The sequence below is a fragment of the Telmatherina bonti genome (assembly GCF_933228915.1).
Source record: "Telmatherina bonti genome assembly, chromosome: 22".
Classification (NCBI taxonomy): domain Eukaryota; kingdom Metazoa; phylum Chordata; class Actinopteri; order Atheriniformes; family Telmatherinidae; genus Telmatherina; species Telmatherina bonti.
Genome location: NC_136631.1, coordinates 23,198,448 through 23,220,037, shown reverse-complemented (window position 1 = coordinate 23,220,037; position 21,590 = coordinate 23,198,448). Strand labels below are relative to the sequence as shown.

Genomic DNA, 21,590 nt, shown 5'->3' with positions numbered 1-21,590 from the left:
GTTGTTGGGACATGCCTGAAATTGTGGTTGTCATGGTGAAGGTTTGGTTCTCATGGCCAGGACCCTAACTGTTTATAAAGAGGGGCTTAGAAAGGGAGACGTGGGCAGAGGGACTGGCACAGAGAATGTTCTAAAGAGAGTAAGAAAGATTGAAAGTTAAAGAAAAAAATTAAATAAATAAAATAAAATTGCAAAAACAGAGAGTAAAATCCTTTTCAGTATATGTTTATTTGTTATATTTTTGCAGGAGGGGCACGATTTCCAGACCACATATCGAAGTTTCAGGACGTTTTTGTATGGAAGACTACAAGACATCCTTTTTAAGCTAGAGCACAGAAAGAAAAAAAAAGACCATATGTCCAAAATAGACAAAACAATTCCAAGATTTGACTTAGACTGAAACTAAAACAAATAGGTGGCTGTATATTCACATAAAATTGCATTCCCCAGTTCCTTGTTTTAAACTGATTTACCTCAATAATTAGGTTTCATGTGTGCATATAAACATAGTTGGAGACAGAGACCTCGTCCACAGTCCTTCAACTCAGCAAAGAAATAAGCGTTTCAGCTGCCAAGAGTGGCAAAAAAAAACAACACTAAGAATTTTTGCAAATGTATGCATGCGTGTTTACCCTAGTGTGTGTGTGCTATGAATGGCACAGCCAGGCCGAGAGGGATTATGGGGATGTGGCTTTCAGAACCCTGACCCCATTCAACCCTGCTCAGCCAAAAAAAAAAAAAAACCTTGAGAGTGACTGTAGAAGGCAAATCTACAGACAGAAAAGGCAGTTAGCGAGAGTAACAGCACAGTAGGTGGCTGGGATGAGACAGACAGACACCAACGACATATCCAAACTGGAGCAAAACAAATTAAAAACACACGTATTGTGTTTTTAGATGCCATTTATGTCAAACCGCCATTACTGACAAGAAAGATCAGTCTCGCTTTCCAGACTGAAATGCATACACGCAAAAGCTCCAATTGTAGCATCCAATGAGGAGGTAGCTAAATAAAATAGATCTATACTGTTGCAGCTGGTTCTGGTGGTTTTGCTTCATTAACATGTTTTCACAGACTTTCTTTCAAAAAGTGCAAATGCATGTGCAAGTTACAGAGCACTCTCATAACCTTGTTTTGGATACTTGATGTTTCGTTTAGCGAAACATGCTCCAAATCCTATTCTGTTGCATATTCCCTGAAAAGCACCAGTGATCGCGAAGCTAAACAATCAGCATGGATGTATTTACACTGTGAAAAATAGTGCTTGACTTTAAATTCCTATATACAGTTGTTGTTTTTTTGTTTTCATTTTTATGGTATTTTTCATTTTATTATTAACAGTCACAACTTATCAACTAATTGATTTTAACTGACCTGACTAGTTGACTGCAAAGATCACTTAAAATGCCTATTCCCAGTTGGACGTAACTTTTATGCTTACATGTCTTCTTTCAAGAACTGAAAAAGCTGGATTTGCTTCTGCATGATGCAAAAGAAAAGTTATGCATGTTTTTCTTCTTGTTTTTCAGACATACGATGTTAACAGAAGTAAAGGTCAGCATCCTATCTTCTTTCGCACAGTGCAGGGGTTGTTTACTCAGTTGGATTTAATGTAAAACCTATTGTGACTGGTGCGAACAACCTCCTTTTCTAATCCTCTTCTGGTCCCGTTACACGATATCAGCAGGAAAGGCATTTTTCTGCTTGTAAATCCATCCCTTGTTTCCCGTTTTTGAGATTGGCCCCTTTTCACTGTAATTCCCACCCACAACACCCCACAACCACTACCGTCACCACCACCTTTACAATTTTCTATCTCATCTTTTGCCTTTCGTCTCCAGACCTCCCCCTCCTTCCAGTGTCTCTTTTCCACCTCACTGCCCCCCCATCTTGCCATCTAACCCAACATAGCCGTATTTGGGGTTGGTGGGAAGAGGTTTGAGCTTGTGTGTGTGGGAGGAAAGAGGATGGGGTGTGGGGAGCATGGAGATTATCACCATGGTGATTTACTAAAACAGTCTGGTAAGGAAAGAGTGAGTGCCTTCACACATTTCCAGGCCTGTTACTACGGTCACAGCAGGAGGGGGTGAAAGGGGAGTTTAATAGTTACTTTAACTGCTGAGTCATGACTCTAACCAGTCAAGTATGAGTAATAAGTGGGAAGAGAAAACCAGTGATGATTCAGTGAAATTTTTCCAAACCTGGCAACTAACACTTTCCACATTAATTACTAAAACTGATTTGAAAGTTGTGGCACATGATTCCTCAATGTCAAAACCAGTAAAGACAACTAATAATGTAAACAAAAATGCTTTGTTGACAGTGATTTATGTTAAAATTGATTAAAACAAATTCTTATCTTCCAAAAAAAAAAAATTTCAGCTGATAAGAAAACACACTCTTGTAAATTCTGGCTATAAGATGCTATGGTGTAATTTGCTCGGACAATACCAATAGCTTCTGTTAAAAGTAGGGAACTGATGCTACTGACCCAGTTCACTGACTTTATGACTCCTTTCTACTTATGTTACTGTTGCACCATATGTTTAAGCATTTACAGTTACCCTGTAATTGAAATTTGGCCGCAGTTCAGCTAAAGTTAGCCATGTTTGAAGAGGAGTGAGGAAGGAAAATCTGATGGTGAAGAGAATTCACACCGTTTATAATGTCTTAGAGTCTACATGATCAGAAAATTGAGGTGAAAGTGCGACGAGACAGAAAACTGTATTTTAGATGTGCCACAGAGAAAACATTCAATTCCAGTCGTACGTTCCTCATTTCAAAACATCAGTCTTGGAAAGCCGTCGATATGAGAGGCAATTACAAAAAAATCTTTAGTCATTTTGTTTGCTTTGGGTTTTATATGTCAACAGTAAGGGTGCATGAGATGTTTTCTCTCTTTTTTTTTTTTTTGCCAAGATGATTGTGCAAGTTAAGCTTCACCTCAAAAATCCCAGTGAAAGCCAAAATGGACTTTTTGGGAAGTCTTTTTTTTCTTTTCTTTTGCTTTTTTTGTAAAGAATATTTTCATCTTTGAAACTGATTCATGTGGTTCCACACTTCTACAATTCCACAGTATCTCAGATCACTGTTATATGTATGGTCAGCCTTATTTTTCTGTCCGCTAACAGAGCCAACATGGCAGACAGAGGAGTCGCAGCACGCATCTGGTTTCTCCAGAACTCACAGCACTTGGCAATGACGTAACAACAAAGATGGAGGGGCTGAGGGAGCCGGCCCATCTGTTTCTGCTGAAATCCCAGTTTTTCTGAGTGAGAGACAGGATTTGCGGTGGTGATGATGCAGAGCCAAGATGGAGGAACAGAGACTACGAAGCACACATCTGTTTCTGCTCAGCAAGCAGTTGAGTTCTGAGGCAAAAGGCCTGCGGATCTGGCTTTCCTAGGGAATGGACACTGCGCTAGCCAAGTCAGCCTGCTGCCTTACTGGCACGAGGCAATCACCACACACACAGGGAAAGAGAGGGCATCAAGGGCAAAGCGTAGGCGGCTGTGTGTGTCTGTGTGTGGATGTGTGTGGTGCACTTGGATCCGCTAGGCCAAGCAGCAACTTTGTCGGAATGTTTGTACTCTGCTCTTTAGCTCTTCGTCTCTCTTGTCTTTCCATTTTTCCTCACTTTATGATGTAGGAGTTCTGGTTCAATATTTTTGCTCTTCGCAATCATTCCATATCTGTCTGCTCTCATGCTTCCCTCAAATCATACATTCCTCCCCTCCTTCTGTTTACATCCCATCCTTCGGACCCTCATGCTTCAATTGCTTACTGGAAACTCATTCACAGGGTGTTTGTACATGTGTAAGTGTGTTTTGTGACATGTGTAGCGGAGTCAGCCTGATCTCCAGCCCTGTACGGAGACCCTGGTAGACCAGAACAGCCAGTCGAAGACATGTTGACATGTTCCTGTCAGTCATGTGTGTCATTGATGTCTGGGTGCTGAAGTCTGCATTACAAGAAACTATGAAACTCAAAGGCTTAGCTGCCTTTCCAATATATTATTGTGTGTATCATGTATGTGCAAAAATGTAAAAAATCCAGTCCTTTTTAGCAGAGCTTTTGTGCAGGTTTAGTTGTGCCTGATAACTTGACTTTCAAACTGCATAGAGCAGAATGTTTGATCGGTCCATTTAAACCTCACAGTATGTCACTTTGATCGGAACGTGCTGCACAAGTAGTTTGTTTTGTTTTCTCAAAACCTTGGTTGGAGGTTTTATTTGTGCCTACAAAGCTGGTACCTTCTAGAGCATTACAAAATAGCATTTCAGTCACTTTGGATAAGCCACAGGCCTCATTATGAAGGCAAGCATAGTAAGTAATGACTTTTAGAGATGAAAGTAATTACAATTATTTCCTGTTGTTACGTTTCAGCATATCATTTTGTGTACTTAAACTTTTTTCAGCGTTTCATTATCTGCACTGAATAAATCTATTTTTCCCCATCTCAACTGGAATAGCCTTCCTCCTAAATCACGTTCAAGGGAAATTGAACATTTAAGAGACAAATGCCTAAATGAAATGGCCTATATGTACACCATTTCCTTGGTTTACTGCGAAAAAATACTGGCAGATAAAAAACACGGCATCTAATCTGCATCAACATGTAAATGAAAGACTATTTGCTGTGCTTACTAAGTTTTCCATTTACTCAGATTCAGTTTGACATCAATTTGAGCTGTGTTAATCCTAAACACATATTTTCAAATGTAAAGACATTTGCAGATTTTATGTTAAATTAGATTGTTAACACACTAGTTTGAATAGAAATTAAACTAAGGTTCTTTTAATATTAATTTATGAGGGTCCTCCAGGTCTCCTATGTTACTACACATGTGGGTTAATTATTCAAGTGTGAATAAAATTAAGAGTTAAAAACTGATACTGTACTGATATAGTTTTGTCATTTTTGCACAATTTCAGTCCATTATTTTTCAGTTCTGTATTTCAAATTCTTAGTTTATACACAAACTACTTATTAAAAGAGTACAGTATATATATATATATATATATATATATATATATATATATATATATATATATATATATATATATATATATATATATATATATATATAAATATATATAAAAAGTAGCATATATGTATATATGCTACTTTTGACTGTATCCTTTCTCCTTGACTTGCTGTTGTCAGTTTCAGAGCCTTTGGGAGATGCTACAGTTGGGAGACATGTATTTCTGTTGCCCTGACCGCAGCATCCTCAGTGAAATTAGAAAGTATATCCTGGTGTTGTATTCCCATTAATGCAGAGCCAAGCTGGAGCTAATTAAATCTCATGTCTGCTGCAGAGTTCTTTGACTTGGGACTGTATGCTAATTAAACACTTTCACACTGCTATCAGGAACCAGATGTTAGAGGGTTTCAGTCTGATAATGGTATATTTTATCTAAGTTTTCCATTGCTATCACAGTAACATCATTATTGTAATGTATCATGCAGTGAAAATCTTACAGACCTAAACCAGGTATACTTGTAATTTTTTTTCTTTTGTTAGTTCTGATCATGATCTTTGGGAAAAAAATTATCTAACGCTGACCCAGCTGGAGTCCTGCAGTGAAGGACTAACTGTTGTTCAATGGGGATGGTGAATTTTAAGAAGAGCTTGACAAGCTACAGTCAGGAAAACAAAAAATTCATACGTCTGTAAGCTTTTCTGTCATCACCGTCACAGAGACCCCTGTGTGCTACATGTGAGCACATAAAGGACATATTCTGCTCTTCTCAATAACTTTGATGTGAAAAAGACTTGTTATTAAAGAAAAGTAGCACCACATGTTAGTGTATGTGAGCGTGTGCTGTCTTAGCAGATGTGCTGGTGTGTATATGTGGTTGCACAAGTGATGAAGCTGAACTTTGGTGTCTAAATCTCTGAGCTCAAAGGTTTCCTTCATCCCAAGCAGGACTCTACAGGTATGTGACTCCCTCCTCCCCCTATCTCTCTCGCACTTCTCCCACCAAACCCCCGTCTCTGTGGTTGAGCCTTCAGTAACAAGGCCAGTATTGTAGTGAGGGTAAAACGATAGCGCTCAGGGACGGGTTCAGCTATGTGGTTACCCAGACAGCCTTTCTTACCCCCTTCCCCATCTTCCCACCTCAATCCCTCCACCTGCCCCCTTCTGAGCGCTTCATCTCAGCGAGACGGCATTCATTCTTTATCCATTCATTTATTAGGTGACTTTCTGTGCAGAAAAGAGACAGAGAGGAGTAGAAACAGAGGAACGAAGGGTGTGTTTTATCTGGCCTCTGAATGCAGAGAGGCACCGAGGTTGAAGACAACAGATGCAGTCACATGGGGACCAACAGAAAGAGCATGCAGCAAAAACATAAGTTACTCCTCCACAAAAAGATATGACGTTACTGTTGCTTGGTAATATATCCATTATTTAAACAATAAAGCAGTTCCACTGCTCTTTTTTTGACATGTCTATTGACAGATATGTAAAATCAAGAATTTAACATACCGTGTTTTAGATAGTCTTAATGCTTATAGTGATGGGCTCTTTTTTGTTAATCACAGTAGTTTGGCATGTTAATGGTTTAATGTGTGAGAAAGAAAATTTCATTGATTTCACATTTCTGTACTCAGTCCTTGTGTAGTTGTAATTTCAATATCTGAAAGGCCAAAAAAAAAAAAAAAAAAAATTATCTAAGCCCCCAAAAAACCTTGCCAGTCTTTCTAATTGCTTTCTACTTGTGTGGGTTTCTTACCTTGTGTGTGTGTCTCTGGCTCACTGTTTCGTGGACTGCTGCGGAGTCGTCTTTCTGGCTTCTTGCCCCCTGGACTGCTGACTCCGCCTGATCCCACTGACCCCAGTGATGACGCGTGCGATTTGTTGCTGCAATATAAACCAAACAAAAAAAACAAAAGGATTTAAAAAAAAAAAAAAAAAAAGAATTAATTGTGACAATCAAGGTGTAAGCAATGAAACATTAACTGAAGAAACAGTCATAATTACTAAACAGACAAATAATAAATAAGTATACAAATGAAAAGACAGATGTGACATGTTTATGTATTTCATCAAAATGTGATGACATGTTAAGGTGAACAGCAATTATTCAAGTTTATTACAACCCCCCCCCCCCCCCCCCCCCCAAAAAAAAAAAAACATTAAAAGACAATCTATACATCAGTAAATTCATCTTCATGCCAATCATTAAAAGCCCAGATGCAATGTGATGGATCACCTGTATCCGTTGTGTGCTGGCCCCAGACTGCCCTTGTAGAGAGTGGAGGGAGGGGAATTAAGCCGGTTCTGTCGCTCTAGTTGTCTCTGTTCCTTTATCTTTTTAGGTTGGGGCTTGCTGTATGTCTCCTCTCTGCTTATGTAGTTTGACATACCATAAACTGGAATTATTTCTGAGGAGAGAAAATAATAATAATAAATAGCAGTTTTTATGTAACTTATTCCAATTCTTAACATTTTTTTTTTTTAACATAAAATACTATGGTTGTTCAGCAGGTAAGTCCATTCAGTCAGTACCTGGATCACCATACATGGGGGGAAGGTGGTGCTGGTAGTACTGGTGGGGTGCCATCTCCCCTGGGCTTACAGGGGGGTAGAAAGTGTGAGAGTTGGGGATGAAGTGAGGGTGAGCCAGGTACGGGGGCAGATGGTGTGTGGGGGACAGGGCTGGAGAGTAGGAAGGAGGGTAGCACTCTGGAGACTGAGGAGTCACCACCACTCTGCGAACCCCCGTTGTGTCCTCCAGCACCTGTGGGACAAAGCAATATGGAGATTTGACACAGATACAGACTTTTGAAACAAAGACGACACATTTGTGTGTGTTTGTGTGTATGTGACTGAGATATCAGATTTTTTTTTTTGTGCCCACAAGCAGTTGGTTTTTTGGAAAACTTCACAAATATATGGTTGCTTTTTCATTGTGCAGTAGAGGTTTCCCATGGTAAAGTTGGCTTGAGTTTTAGTCAAGCGAAAAGCAGGTGTTCTGTGTGGGACATGAGGACATCGAATGAAGGAATTAATTGAAGAAAGGTTTTTGGCAACCAAAACGACGTGGTGTTGTCCCTTAAAATGGCGCAAACAAGTGCAACATTGTCATCAGATGGTGGGCACATTTCAATAACAACAAGGTTTAAATATCTGCCTCAAATTACCATAGATTCTATACACGTATTCACTTTCGCATTCATGGATTGGGACACACACATTCCAACTATTCAGACACTTTCACATGCCTGCATTCCAAGGAGAGAGCAAATACACACTCCCTGCAGAGAGGGGAAGCAATCTATGGTCCCTGACAACAACAACACACACTATCAGAGACACACCAAACAGTACCACCCCAAAATTCCCAACACATACTGAGATGTAACAGACTCTCATAATAAGACAGATAAAAAGAAAGAAGCATGGAAATAAAAGAGGTGTCAGGAGGGGACGAAGAGGGTTACAAAACTAATCAGAGTGAGAAAGATCTAGTAGAGTGGGGGAGAGTAAGAGGTGGAGGAAGGAGGAGGCCCCTCGTCCCCTTTGCTGCTAAAAAGAAGAGAAAAACAGTGTTTACAGGAAAACAAGAGCAAAGTTCCTGCATGATCTGGCCTACATACCAGCGCCATATGTAACTTTTATTGGAAATGACACACACATTCAAACACAAAGCAACAACACACACGCACATCACACACAGATATACGCACATGCAAAGTCCATCTTATGTGTGTGACTGGCCCCCCCCCCGAAAAAAGAACTGCCCAGTGAACGCCTGCCTCCCCTATCAGACTTGTTTATGTAAGAGTGACACTGTTTCCCGCTCATGCTTGGCCCACTCTCCACTAACACACACCCACACACATGCAAAGACAAACACTCACCCATGGTGAGCTAATGACCTGACTTCTATTGGCGTAGAAGCACAGTCTCACCACAAAGAGCCCACAGATGTATTTCTAACACTCTACATGTGAGGACAGTTTATTGTAACATTTTGCAAACCCCGCTTTTGTGTTTTCTCCAAAAATACAGGAGCATTTAATGGTGAACGCAGGCGCACATGCATGTGTGAGACCCCAAAAGTAGCACGTCCCTGCTTGTTGCTCTTCATAGAAGAGACTGCCTTATTTGTTTGTGCTTCTAAACTGAACACTATACATTAATAATTAATATAAAGTTATTGTAGCAGAAAAGGGAAAACGGCAGATGACTAATGCATCAGACTAAAGAAAATCATGCAGACATACCTGCGAGATGTATCCTGGAGGTACATGAATGGGGGGGATTGATCCATTTGGGGACATCATTGGAACCTCAGCAGGACCTGCAAGGGGGAATAAATAAATAAATAAATAAAATGTTTAATTTACAGTTCACATACAGAGACACAAATGCATTTTACACACTGCATTAATTGTTAAGTGCAACAGAAATTTGTAATATTTTATCTTGCAGTGCTTTTGGCTGCAACAGTTTCTCTCGTTCTTTTACCACTTTTAACCACTATAACCAATGGCTTCAAACTTGTATAAATTTGTAGGATGTAAAGTAGTAAGTACTATATACATATAAACAAACTAATGGAAAAGCATGAAAATCTAAATAGAATTAGCAGACTGAAAATTCTGTTGACTTTTCCACTATCCATATCTCCTCCTCCCAAATCTCTCCGTCTCTCTCTTCCTCCGTTTTCTGTGATGGAGGTCTGGAGCTGTTAAAGTCATTGGGACCCCGTTGGGACAGCTGGAGGCAGACCTGGCCTCAGAATAAATCACACAGTACAGGCACACACACAAAATACACACACATGAACAGAGGCCCCCACTAACTACAAACACACATGCAAGTATGAACACTAATATTTTCTGTCTGTGGTGACGTGTGCCGAATAACAGAAAACTATGTCTTCAACCTCTTCTACTTCACAGGTCGTTGTCACACATAAAATAATTTTAAAAAAACAAATACACAACATCTAGGGGTACAACGCAATGATTTTGCTTAATGTTGGTAAAAGATTACACATTTTGTGTTAGTCTGACTAAAACTAGACTTGAAATGCATATAAACAAGTTAGTCTTACTAAAATCACACAAAATTTGATTTTTAAAAGTTGAATAAACACAACCAGCTGATCAGGCTTAGAAGTGAATTCACCTTTATGTAAACATTAAATTGCACCTAAGTTATTAAACAATGTTTAGAGAAAATGTCTGTAGATGTCATTGTCCAGGAGAACACATACCATGTAAATAAACCTGAGATGTATGTCAGGGAGAGGCCAAGTAAGGTTTTGAAAGTGAGCAGTATTTTTTTTTTTTAAATTAATCCAAAATCAGGAAGTGAAGGAAATTAGCACAGCAGTCATATGTTCATTCTTTTTTGCACCAGTAATGAGTCTTGCGGCAGTATTTTTTCAGTGCAATGGAGGGAGACATGGCTGATCCCAGATTACAATAATCAGTAGCAAGTATAGTTAAAAGTACGCATAACTTTTAGCAGGTCGGAATTTGAAAGAAAAGACGCAATTTTTAGGTTAGGATGAAACCAGATGAGCGTAACAGGTGTAAAGTATGACATTAAAGAGCTAGATCTGGATTCAACAAGTAGCCATATGGCACTTGGCTAAAAACAAACTGAGATAACTAGCATGTGAGTGCCACCCAGAAGGGTTTAACCTCATAAGCTTCCAAACAGGGAAATAACAAGTATAAAGTTTAGAGACACTATATTGTGATATGGAGTAATTTGTTTGGTCAGAACACAGTAATTGTTATTGAAGATAATGTTACAGTAAATTACAGTAAACCAGAGTTAAGCAAGCAGCTACAAACAAACTTGAGGCCGTTAGCATCTGCTAGCTACCCAAAAAGGCTCAAACATTTAAAATCCTGCTGGTTGCTGGGTAAAAGTATGTTCCTTGACATTGTACCAATTTTCCATTAGTTTGTCAGTAATTTTTGCATGTGACTTATCGAGAAAAGCCCCAAAATGAACACGCTATAAGGCAGTACATCACCACATAGTGTGGCTAACTCTGGCATATGTGGTAATGTGCAAAAGTAAGGAGACATCATTCATTTCTAAATTGTCTTGCCAAGGGAACAGACTCAGTCTTCTAAGATAGTCCTAACAAATAGTTTTCTAAAGGTCTTTTATTTGCTTTCTTTTGACTGTGATTGCCTTATCACCTAGTTTCAGCCTAGTGCTCACATAAATGCTGCATGTATTTGCTGTTTTCTGGATAATCAACCATGAGAAAATAACTTATTTTAATCAGCGTCTTTATAGATAATACTTGATGAAAAGACAGAATTTGTTCCCATATCTGTAATTGCATATGAATTATACAAAAGATAACAAAGTTTGACAGAAAGAAGATCATACTTTTGTATTTAACAAGGTCATACCCAAAGAGCATGGTCTGACTACAGCGAGACGTTAAACACTGGATAAACAGAGGACTAAAGAAGTGGCAGGGGGAAAAAATATTGCAGTATCTGAAAGTGATACACTTAAGAAATTGAGACAAACTCATGAAAGATCTGACACAGGACCCGAGATGACCTGGGTCACTGTTTGCGAAAAAACCCCATCATAATACGTCTTCATGCAAAGATGGCTGTCATGAATTTAATCTAAGGGAAACTAGAAGAAAACGTTGATGTGAGCCAAAAGACATAATAGCTGGACTGAAAATCAGTGTCAACAGGTTCTTGTGGAGGTCTATGGAGTGGAGCGAAATTTATTCAGATGAAGTGTATCTTTCCTATATATCTTTTTTGATTCTGTTCATGTTTCCCATTTTTATTTTTCCTCCATTCAGCACAGGCCGAGCTAACAACTTCTCCCACATTCAGTTCTTATATCTTCCCTCTTCTGCTCTCACTCACTTACTTTCATTTCTATCTTTTCATCTCCTTTTGAAGAATCCCTCCAATATCAAATCCCTCTTTTACTAATCTTCTTACACCCCTCACTTTTTTTTTCCAAATATTTCTCACTTCACCCTTCCTAATTTCATCGTTTTCATATTCCGCCATTCCTCCCCATCTTCCTTGCCCACCTCTTTCCATCAACTTTCCCTTCCACTCCTCCGCCTCTCACCCACCGGCCTGACCTCTCATCGACCAAACAAACGGGTAACAGTACAGTAAACATACACACACCTACACACACGCAAACACAACCTTCGCAAAGTCTGCAGTGTGGACTAGTGTGTGCAGTGAGTGGGTCACAGGTAGGTAGAGACAGGCCTCTTCTGTCCCATCCGCTTCCTTAGCATAGAGAGCGGGACTGGATATGAAAGTGCTCATTGAGAAGAAGGTCATAGCATGTGGAGAACACACAGCACACACACAGAGTTCCCCTAAACTTCTTTCCATCCCTGTTCATAGCACACTTTCCCTCTTGCTTGCACACACACACACTCCCAGACACACATACACTCTTGGCAAACAGACGTGTGTTTGGACAGTCTCTGCTGCCTCTGTGCTCTTCACTCAGCAAACAGCAGCATTCCTCTGCTCACACACACACACACACACATGCACACACACTAAGGGAACATTCCCATCCCTGGCCCCCAGGACTGGACCCAACAGGCCCAACTACCCCCAACCCTTCCCCAAAATACAAGACACTCTTTGTCCTGCAATCCCTCACACACACACAGCTGTAAGTCATACAATATTAGACTGACTTCCATTTAGAGAGGATAATCGAGCATTTGTACATGTGCATAGAAACGGTTGTAATTGTGTGCGTGTGGGGGTGCACATACATAAGTTACACAAGTGAGTGTGGTCCGTGATCTGCATAGCAGTAACGTCACTCTGCGGTCTCGTCTCCAGCTGTACCCTTTAAGCACCACAAATAAAGTCCTGACTTCCTCTGCCTAATCCTGTTGAAATCCCAGACAACACAGTTCAGCAACTCCACAGCCCCTGTGTGCTCCCTGCACTCATCTTCCATCTGTTGCTTCTTCCGCTTCCGACCGCTGGAGGAGGCAGATCAGAGGATCAGTAATGAGGTCATTTCCTGCATTTAGCATGATGTCACTATTACAGCACATCAGCATTTGTAATCTGAAGTCCAGCATTTCTTAGAATTACTGTCGGACTTCCTAATGTGTGATTCTTGACTTTTGAAAAAAATTGCTTGTCTGTTTTTCCTCAAAAGAAACAAATAATGAGATCAAACAAAAGATGGGTACAGCTAAACACAGTTAATGCACACGCTTGAAGCAATATTTTCTACATGTTGTGGTCATCCTGATCAAAATTAAATTTGAATACATTGACACAATACAATAATAATAATTAATCTGTGAATTTAAGTTAGGTATGACAAAGAGTCTGAGCACAGACATGTAGAACCATGGTGGAACTTCATATGCTGCAGAGAGCATCTTGCTCAGTTTAAGTCTATACAGATGTTTCCATTGATCCTGCAGTTTTCTCATGACAACAAATCAAAGTTAATGGGAGGCAATGCAGATATGAAAAGTGGCTCGAATTATAATGTGAATTGTATACAGAGTGAAGTTGGGTGGTGGCAAGAAGGATCTCAGCTGGAGAATGGTTAAACTTCCACCCACAGTCCAAAACTTGAGTGTTATGTTGTCTAGTAATTCTAAATTGATGATAGGTGTGGAGTTGCAGGGCTTTTTAAGGCTGTTTGTCTGTGTGTTTGTTACTGGCATGGTCTGTCCAGGGTGCACCCTGCCTCTCGCTGTATAACAGCTGGAATTAAACTCCACTGCCACCAAATCAAAGAAATAGTATAAGAAGAACTTGGCTGGAACTGGAAATGACAATTTGCAACAGGAAACCCATGACAGCCACATGCTCACACTAATAAAACATTTGTACACACAAGCGCGCAATTTTTTAAGTGTCGCCTTACAAAGTTAAACTCTTGCTTATAAAGATTTACACAAGAAATATACACATGTTCATGGTAAACATCCTGTCTCAGACTTTAGCACACACAAGCACAAACACACAACTCCGGCAGGCAGCAAACCTGCTTGTCAACGGGCTGATTTGATTTATAAAGCAAATCAATTTAAACAATGATTAAATAATAAAAAAAAAAGGGGGCAACAGGCACCAATGCATACAGTGATAAACACACAGAAAAGAGGAGATGAAGCAACATGTTATCAGCTGTTTCCCATGATACAGCTGTCAGAGACAGCTGTGTAAGGGCCCCCAAAGCACAGCACAGAAAAAGTGGCCTCACACACACCAAATTACTTGTGTCCTTTGTAATGCAATTACTTGTGCTCACCATATAAACACATGCGGTCATCCACACTTATAGATCAGACAGTACGAACAGTGAATATATGCCAACTGTGAGTATCAGACTGAAAGTGTTTTCCATCTTTAAAAAAAAAAAAAAAAAAAAAAGGCAAAGTGCTTTTTCTCTTTCCCTTCAATTCCTTCATCTCGGCACATGTGGTCACCACATTGAAAGGAAACGCAGACCCTCTCGGGAAGGCATGTGTGCATGTGTCTGTTTGTGTGTGTGTGTGTCGAGTGTTGGGGCCTGTTCGTGAGCTGACCTACATACAAGCCACCTAGACTCAAAAGGATTTCCAAACGACACAGAAACAAACAAAAAAGTTTGAAAAAGTTGCATTGTTGTTCTCTTTACTTTAACAATACAACTTTCCCACAAAAAGCACAAAGTTTGTTCACCCTAACAGAGCCCCATGGAGGCAGCTGTCCAGTCTAGATGGATATTTGTATTCCTGTATGTGTATATCTTAAATGTGCGTCTGTGCATACATGTGTGTATGAGTGTGTGTGTGCACGCGTCTGGGTCAGTTGTGACGTGGCGTTGCCTGGAAGTTATGTAAGCATCAGCAGGGTAATGTTATCTGTCCTTGGAGCTCTGAGAGCAAGTCACTCCCACGACAGCTTCCTCTACTGCCTAGCCAATCCACACACACACACACACACACACACACACACACACACACACACACACACACACACAAAAACACACACTGGGAGCACATGGCCTATTGTCACTTCTAAGACAAATGCCTTTTATAAAAATGAAACGAATCCCAATGGATCTTTTAGTCAGCTGATGTGGCTACTAGATGCTCAGAGAGGGAACAGAGTGAGGAGCATAATGGGAAGTGTAATGAGAGGGAAACAATAAAAGGAGAAACAGAGTGAGGAAGATGGCGAGATTGTTTCAGCAGGAAATATGGGAGACAACTTATAAATAGCACAGTCAATGCACAGTATACACACAACCTGTATCACTTAATGCTTGCATGTGTACAGACTAACAATAATGCACCCGATTCACAGGCCTCCAGTTTTTCTGCTTCCAGTCAAATCCAGCGGACGTCTTTGCCTTGGGCAGGGTGAGGCTCAGTGATCAAGGAGGAAGTGAGGACTTCCTGCACTGCCCTGCCTTCGGTCCTTTGCTCTCCTGACACTGACACTCAGCAGGGTGAGGTGGAATATAGCGCATGTTCAAGCACACATACACAGTCATGGATGAATGGACGTACAGCTGGTGTCTCATGTGACGAACGCCTTCAGAAGAGTGGATATCCACACTTTGGATCCTGAATCTATGTTCCACTCAAGAGGCTGTAATTTGAGCGGGCAGCTGATTTGCAGTGGAATGTAAATCATAAGCTTGAGAATTGCAACGTTTGAACACAGGGCCTTGCTGTATGTATATTTTTCTGTGTTTGTGTGTGTGTTTGTGTGGGTGTGTGTGTGTCTATGCAGGTATGTGTAAACACATTCCTTAGGATGAGTGAGCCACTCTACTTTAAGCTGTTAAACTCAAAGTTGCATAACTGTGTCGTAAGGAAACAAGTAAAAGTTCTTATCTGTTGTGTCAGCTGATGAAACTATCAACAGTGGGATGATCTCATCAACATCAAAGATCAGCATTAAGAAAGCTCAAGAAAAAAACTGTGGTGAAGTGCTTGCTGGCGAACAGCCATACTAGCCAAACGCTGACATTTTCAGGTAATTCTGCAGGCTTCTTTCCATTGTGCATGCCATTGTCTAGGCGTGGTGAACGCGTGAGCCTAACTTGCCTTCTGCCTCTTTGGTGATTGGTTGGAAATGCTCACATAGCTGTATGAAACCGCAGCAGCACGGACACTCTACTCCTTTATGGTTTTAGTTTGTCATGCCTTTATTTTATGAAACTTCTTTCATTATTACTGATCTGTGGTGACATTATATTTTGTTCGTGTTTTAGGGACAGTAACATAATTGGGGTTCGTCCAAAATTTGAACCCAGGACCTCAAGCACCATAACATGCCCTTTTATGTGCCTTTTTTTCCCTCAATATTTGACATATACATTAATGATATGCATTTATTATTTAAAAAATTAAAAAAAAAAAAAAAAAAAAAAATGATTACAAGTTTTATTTGAATATTTTTGCACTCATCTCATTCAGTCATTTCGAGTTTTTTGTTTGCTGGTTTGTTTATTTTGTATTTTTGTTTATTACACCCCTACTCAGGGGTCACCAACTCTGGACCTGCATCATGTTCCTCTGCTGCAACACACCTGATTCAAAGGGCCAGTGAAACATCAGGACTCTAGCCTAGGAGGTAGAAGGAAGCTGTAAACTACAGGATTAGCTTTGAAAAGTTCTCTATGTGTCCAAAGTTATATTTTTGCGCATTAAAAACTCTTAAATAAGTTGCTTGTTAAAAGCATAGTAACAAGTCTGAATACATTTTTATTTTAATCTCAAGGTTTCCCAAATTCTGCTTTTGACTGCTTCAGCTTTTAAAGCTTGAGATCACTGCTGTTACATTTGCTGTTAGGTAAAAGGGGGAGTATGGATTTGAAATTCCTTGCATAATACAATGCAGTGGTCCGGCAGACCAGACGACAGGCTTTGCATGGCGGATTACTTATTGGGAGTGGAGGCGGTTATTCATGCACTAATGTTTGTGTGTGTGAACGCATGAGAAAGAGACTATAATGAGGTGTGTGTTTTTAAATTACTGTTATATACTCTGGTGGGTGATGGCTTTTACATTTTTTTATATGCATAAATTTCTTTTATGCTGTAAAGCACTTCGTGCTCCCTTCAGCATAAAAAGTACTTTATAAACAAAATTTCATTTGATTTGATTTTATTACAACCAAAGGAGACTTGGGTTCTCTCCTGGTACTCCCGACTCCTCCCATTATCCAATGACATGCATGTTAGGTTAATTGGTCACTAAATTCTCAGTCGGAATGAAAGTCAATGTAAGCGGTTATTTTTCTTTCCATGTTGGCTCTGCAATGGACTGGTGATCTGCTCAGTCCCAAGTTGCTTGTATTAACTCATTCATCATTCATTTTCTATTCCACTAAGTCCAGTTCAGGTTCACAGTGAAGCTGCAGCATATTCCAGCAATTAGCACAGAAAAGGCAGGTGCTAATTGCTGGAATAAGCTCCAGCTTCACTGTGAACCGACTTAGTGGGATAGAAAATGAATGATGAATGAGTTAATACAAGCAACTTGGGACTTAACTTGGACTTGCCACTCAAAGACTTGAGAGCTGACTTTGACTTGCAAGAAATTACTTGTGAACATGTGCATCATGTGGTAAACTGTGTCGTAATCAAGCAAAAAATGTGAACATTACGCTGACAGTGGAGCTGGTGGCCTATGAGATCTTGCTCTAACGGTGTGTTCAGACCAAACACCTTTTGAGTGTCAAGAGCGGCAGGTTGCCATGTAAAGTCTATGTGGAGGCGTGGCTTTCTCGTGTTGCGTTGTGGTTCCGCGTGGAACACGCCGAAAATTTAAGAAGTTTTTTAAGCTCAATGTGCGTTCCGCACGGAACGCGCATCAAAAGCCAGAGATGGGCAAAGCTGAACTTTGGCCGCTCGACACAGGACGTCAACCAATCAGAGCGATCAGCTTGCAGCTCCTGGAGGATTTCTGTGGAGAACCCAGACAGGGGGCTGAGACGCCATTACTCTGTGCAATATTTAGGATAACCATTCCTTGCTAAAAAGCTGAAAGTTACTGATTTGGCAACGTAGCAGGATACGCTCCCTGGCAACGCTTTGTTTGGAGGGGGTGGCGGCTCTCTGCTGAGTGCGGCTCTTGTTGCATTAACAGTGACTATCACTGCCCTACGACGACGTTCTCTAGCTTTATTTATTAAATAAAACCATGCCATATCTCTACTGAATCTGCCATCATTCAGACTGACAGGAAGAAAAGTTTCGCCTTTCTCCCCTCTCTTTTCCACCACATTTGCCGCTCGCTCCAGACAAGTGGCAAACGCGGCAGGAGCGTCAGGAGCGTTTTGGGCGTCGGACACAAAAGTGGCAGTTTAGTGACCAGCGTCGAGCATTCAGCGTTTTGAGCATTTTTGACGCTCAAAATGCGTTTGGTCTGAACACACCATAAGTATTATTATTTCTACATGAACACATAAAAATCATCACTGTTAAAAGTTACAGAAATTGTATCAAATACTTGCAGTTTTCAAAAATGATTTACCCTTTTATAAAACTAGATTCCTGCAGTTATACTGAAATAAGTCTTTCCTATTTTGGCAAATACACTCAAGTCAACTCATCATGGGGGAGGTGCTTCCAAACTTTGCCAGGAGCATTACATTTCTTACCTTATGATCTTTTATCCTGATTGTCGTCTAAATTACCCGCTAGCCTACAAACATTGTTCAGTGTGTTCAGCATGTTGTATGAGAGCCAGCCCATACCTCCACCCAGCCCAGATCGCTCTCTGGTTCTTCCCCACCTAGAGGAAGGGTGCTGTCGGGCGACCTACTTCTGCTGCTGGATCGGCTCCAGAGCAGAGCAACGTAATGTCTGGAGGGACACTAAGCTTTGTTCTCAAGATCCTAAACATGTGCAAACAGACACTTTAACAGCTGCGCACATACTCACAGGCACAAACGTACACGCTATGACAAACAAATTTCAGCCAGCAGATAAGTTTCTGGATACACACCTGGACATAAGTGTATGACCTCTTTGGGTGTTGCGCTGACATAAAAGAGACATGAAAGCGTTGCCGTTGTTGATACACAACTAACATTTAAAGCATAGTGGCATTCAGATGGTGTACACTGACATAAATCACGGTCACCTTGGCTTAAACGACATTCTAAAATCAAATACACATTCAGGCTAGCATGGCTTAAATCTGGACATAACCACTCACACAAACTCTTACTACTTGTTCCCAGTGTTATCACATGAGACTATTCTCAAGCATGGAGAAACAAATGTTTTGGGATTGGTATCCAAGCAACATTAAACCCATAGTTCTGACATACTGTACTTCACTCATCGCCCAAACGTACATGCACACATACACAAATTCATACGGTTGTGTGTATAAACCCCTGGCAAAGATGTGCAAGCATGCACCTGTGCACAATAACATACACAACCCAGACACGGGTGACTCACTGTGTTCCTTCTCTAATTACCTCTAGAAGTCTAGAAAAAAGAAAGTAAGAAAAAGAGAGAAAGAAAGACTAGAAGTAAAACAGCTGTTGGTGCGTAGACAGACACAAAGTCGTGGAATCATTTCCTGTTCTGCTTCTTTTTGCTCATTGCTGTTTCCCCCCCACTTTCTGAAATCCTCAAATCGAGCCACGGCAAAACTTCTGGTACTTTTTACAAATTTTTTCCCCTTCTCTGTACACGATGCGCTGTGTTTGTACCCCGCTGTACTTCTCCCCCTCACTTCTTTCCTATCTCTCCACATGTTAATGTGGGGCATTCCTGGGGTATGAGTCACCGTCTGAACAGCACCAAGTTTGTGTCCACCACCGCTGGGAGCAGAGAAAGTGTGTGAGGGGATGAGGAGAGAATGGATGAAAGGAGAAGAGAAGAGAAGAGAAGAGAAGAGAAGAGAAGAGAAGAGAAGAGAAGAGAAGAGAAGTTGAGAATGTCAGTGGAAAAGATGGAAGACAAGACTGGAAGGCCTAAATTAGAAGGGACTTTCCCCCACACTCCAACTATGAATTCCACTGTTTCTGTGTGTGTTTCTGCAGTAATGTGTGTGTGTGTGTGTGTGTGTGTGCATGGGTACGTGTGCACGCTTTACTGTTGTTAGATGATAAGACGAGCAAGTAAGTGAAGACATGCTGGATGTGTATATCTAGGTCACACTAAAAAAAATTTTCAGGTCTCTCAGCCATTGTCTCCAATTATTCCTTGACCTCCCTGGTTAAGCCCACCCTTTGACTGACACCCCCCCCCCCCCCCCCCAGATCAATCCAAGAAAAAAAAAACAAGGGCTTCCCTGTGAAATCTAAACACACATGATGTAAACAATCACATGTGGAGCTCGTGCAGCTGTGCAGGAAGACTCAGGCACGCTTGGTTCAATCTGTAATAAATACAGACTCATTGATATGTATTATCCAAACTTGCAACTTAAAAGGTGCTGATTGGTGAATACAATATATAATTTATATAATTAAAACAGGGCATGTGCAAGCATGCAAACATTTTAAACTGATCCCAGGATTCAGAGTTCTCTACAAAAGTCTGCTTCCGAGAGGCAAAATGTTCTTCATTCATTCATTTATTCATTCATTATTCTAACCGCTTAGTCTGATTAAGGGTTGTGGGGAAGCCGACACCTGAAAGATGTTCTTATAATCTTTAAAAATGGTTTGAAGGAATGGATCTCCAAGGTTTTATGTTTGGGTATTGGATGTAATTTAATTTGTTTTTTTGAACAGCTTCTTCTTTCTGATCACTCTTAAAGAAATGCTTGGCTTATTGAAGCTGCTTAACATGACGAACTATGGATCCTTCAGGTGTAAAAAGTCACCTGGCTCAAGGGATGATTAAATATTGTGTCTACACATAATAGACAACTAAGCAAAACATTTCAAATTGCATCTTTTGGAATATAGTTGTTAGAAGCCTGTTGCAAACACTTAGTTTTTAAATCCTTTATATGTGGTTGCATCTATGAAATATACCAAAAGATAAATAGCTCAACAAGCAAAGTAATATTTTTGCACCAACAAGATGTTCACAAAGACCTATTAGCTGAAAAATTGGATAATTTCAGCATGGCTGTGTGTCCTCAAAAGAACTGAGAAATACAAAGAAGTGGAAGGCAAAATGAGAAGTCTCAGGCCTGAAAAACTGTCTTCAGTAGATGAACACTACCTGAAAGTGATGTCCTTAAGAAATGGGGAAAAAAACAACAAAGACCTGGTCTAGGATCTTGGAGGTGGTCTGATTAGAAATGGCGCCTGCTAATATTTCCTTTAAAGAAGGAAACAGAGTGAAAAGACTTTTGTTTACCAAATTAGACAGGAGATGAATAGAAAAAGCTGGTATTTTGGAGTGAATCCTCCCCTGAGCTAAGACCTTATATTGTGTGGGATCATCTTGACAGTGTGCAAAACAAAAGACAGCCAAGATCCTAAGAAAAGCTTTAGGACATCCTGCAGAACTATTCCTTTAAACTTTTTAAAGAAATTACACATAAAAAGAAGTTGTTTTTTTTTAAAGCAAGTTCAGGATGTGTTCACATATGAGGATGTTTGAACCCAATATAAACTTTTATGGTTATACAACTTG

General features: G+C 40.3%; 1 protein-coding gene across 1 annotated transcript in view; it reads right to left on the bottom strand.

Moving 5' to 3' along the window:
- fndc3ba (fibronectin type III domain containing 3Ba) overlaps nt 1–21,590 on the bottom strand; it is an 85,901-nt gene that overhangs the window by 32,540 nt on the left and 31,771 nt on the right. Inside the window, exons 4-7 of the mRNA XM_079262466.1 lie at nt 9,241–9,317; nt 7,520–7,751; nt 7,224–7,395; nt 6,744–6,871 (exon numbers count right to left, since the gene is read on the bottom strand). Coding sequence (XP_079118592.1) covers nt 6,744–6,871; nt 7,224–7,395; nt 7,520–7,751; nt 9,241–9,317 — 609 coding nt within the window. The remainder of the gene's footprint in view (nt 1–6,743; nt 6,872–7,223; nt 7,396–7,519; nt 7,752–9,240; nt 9,318–21,590) is intronic.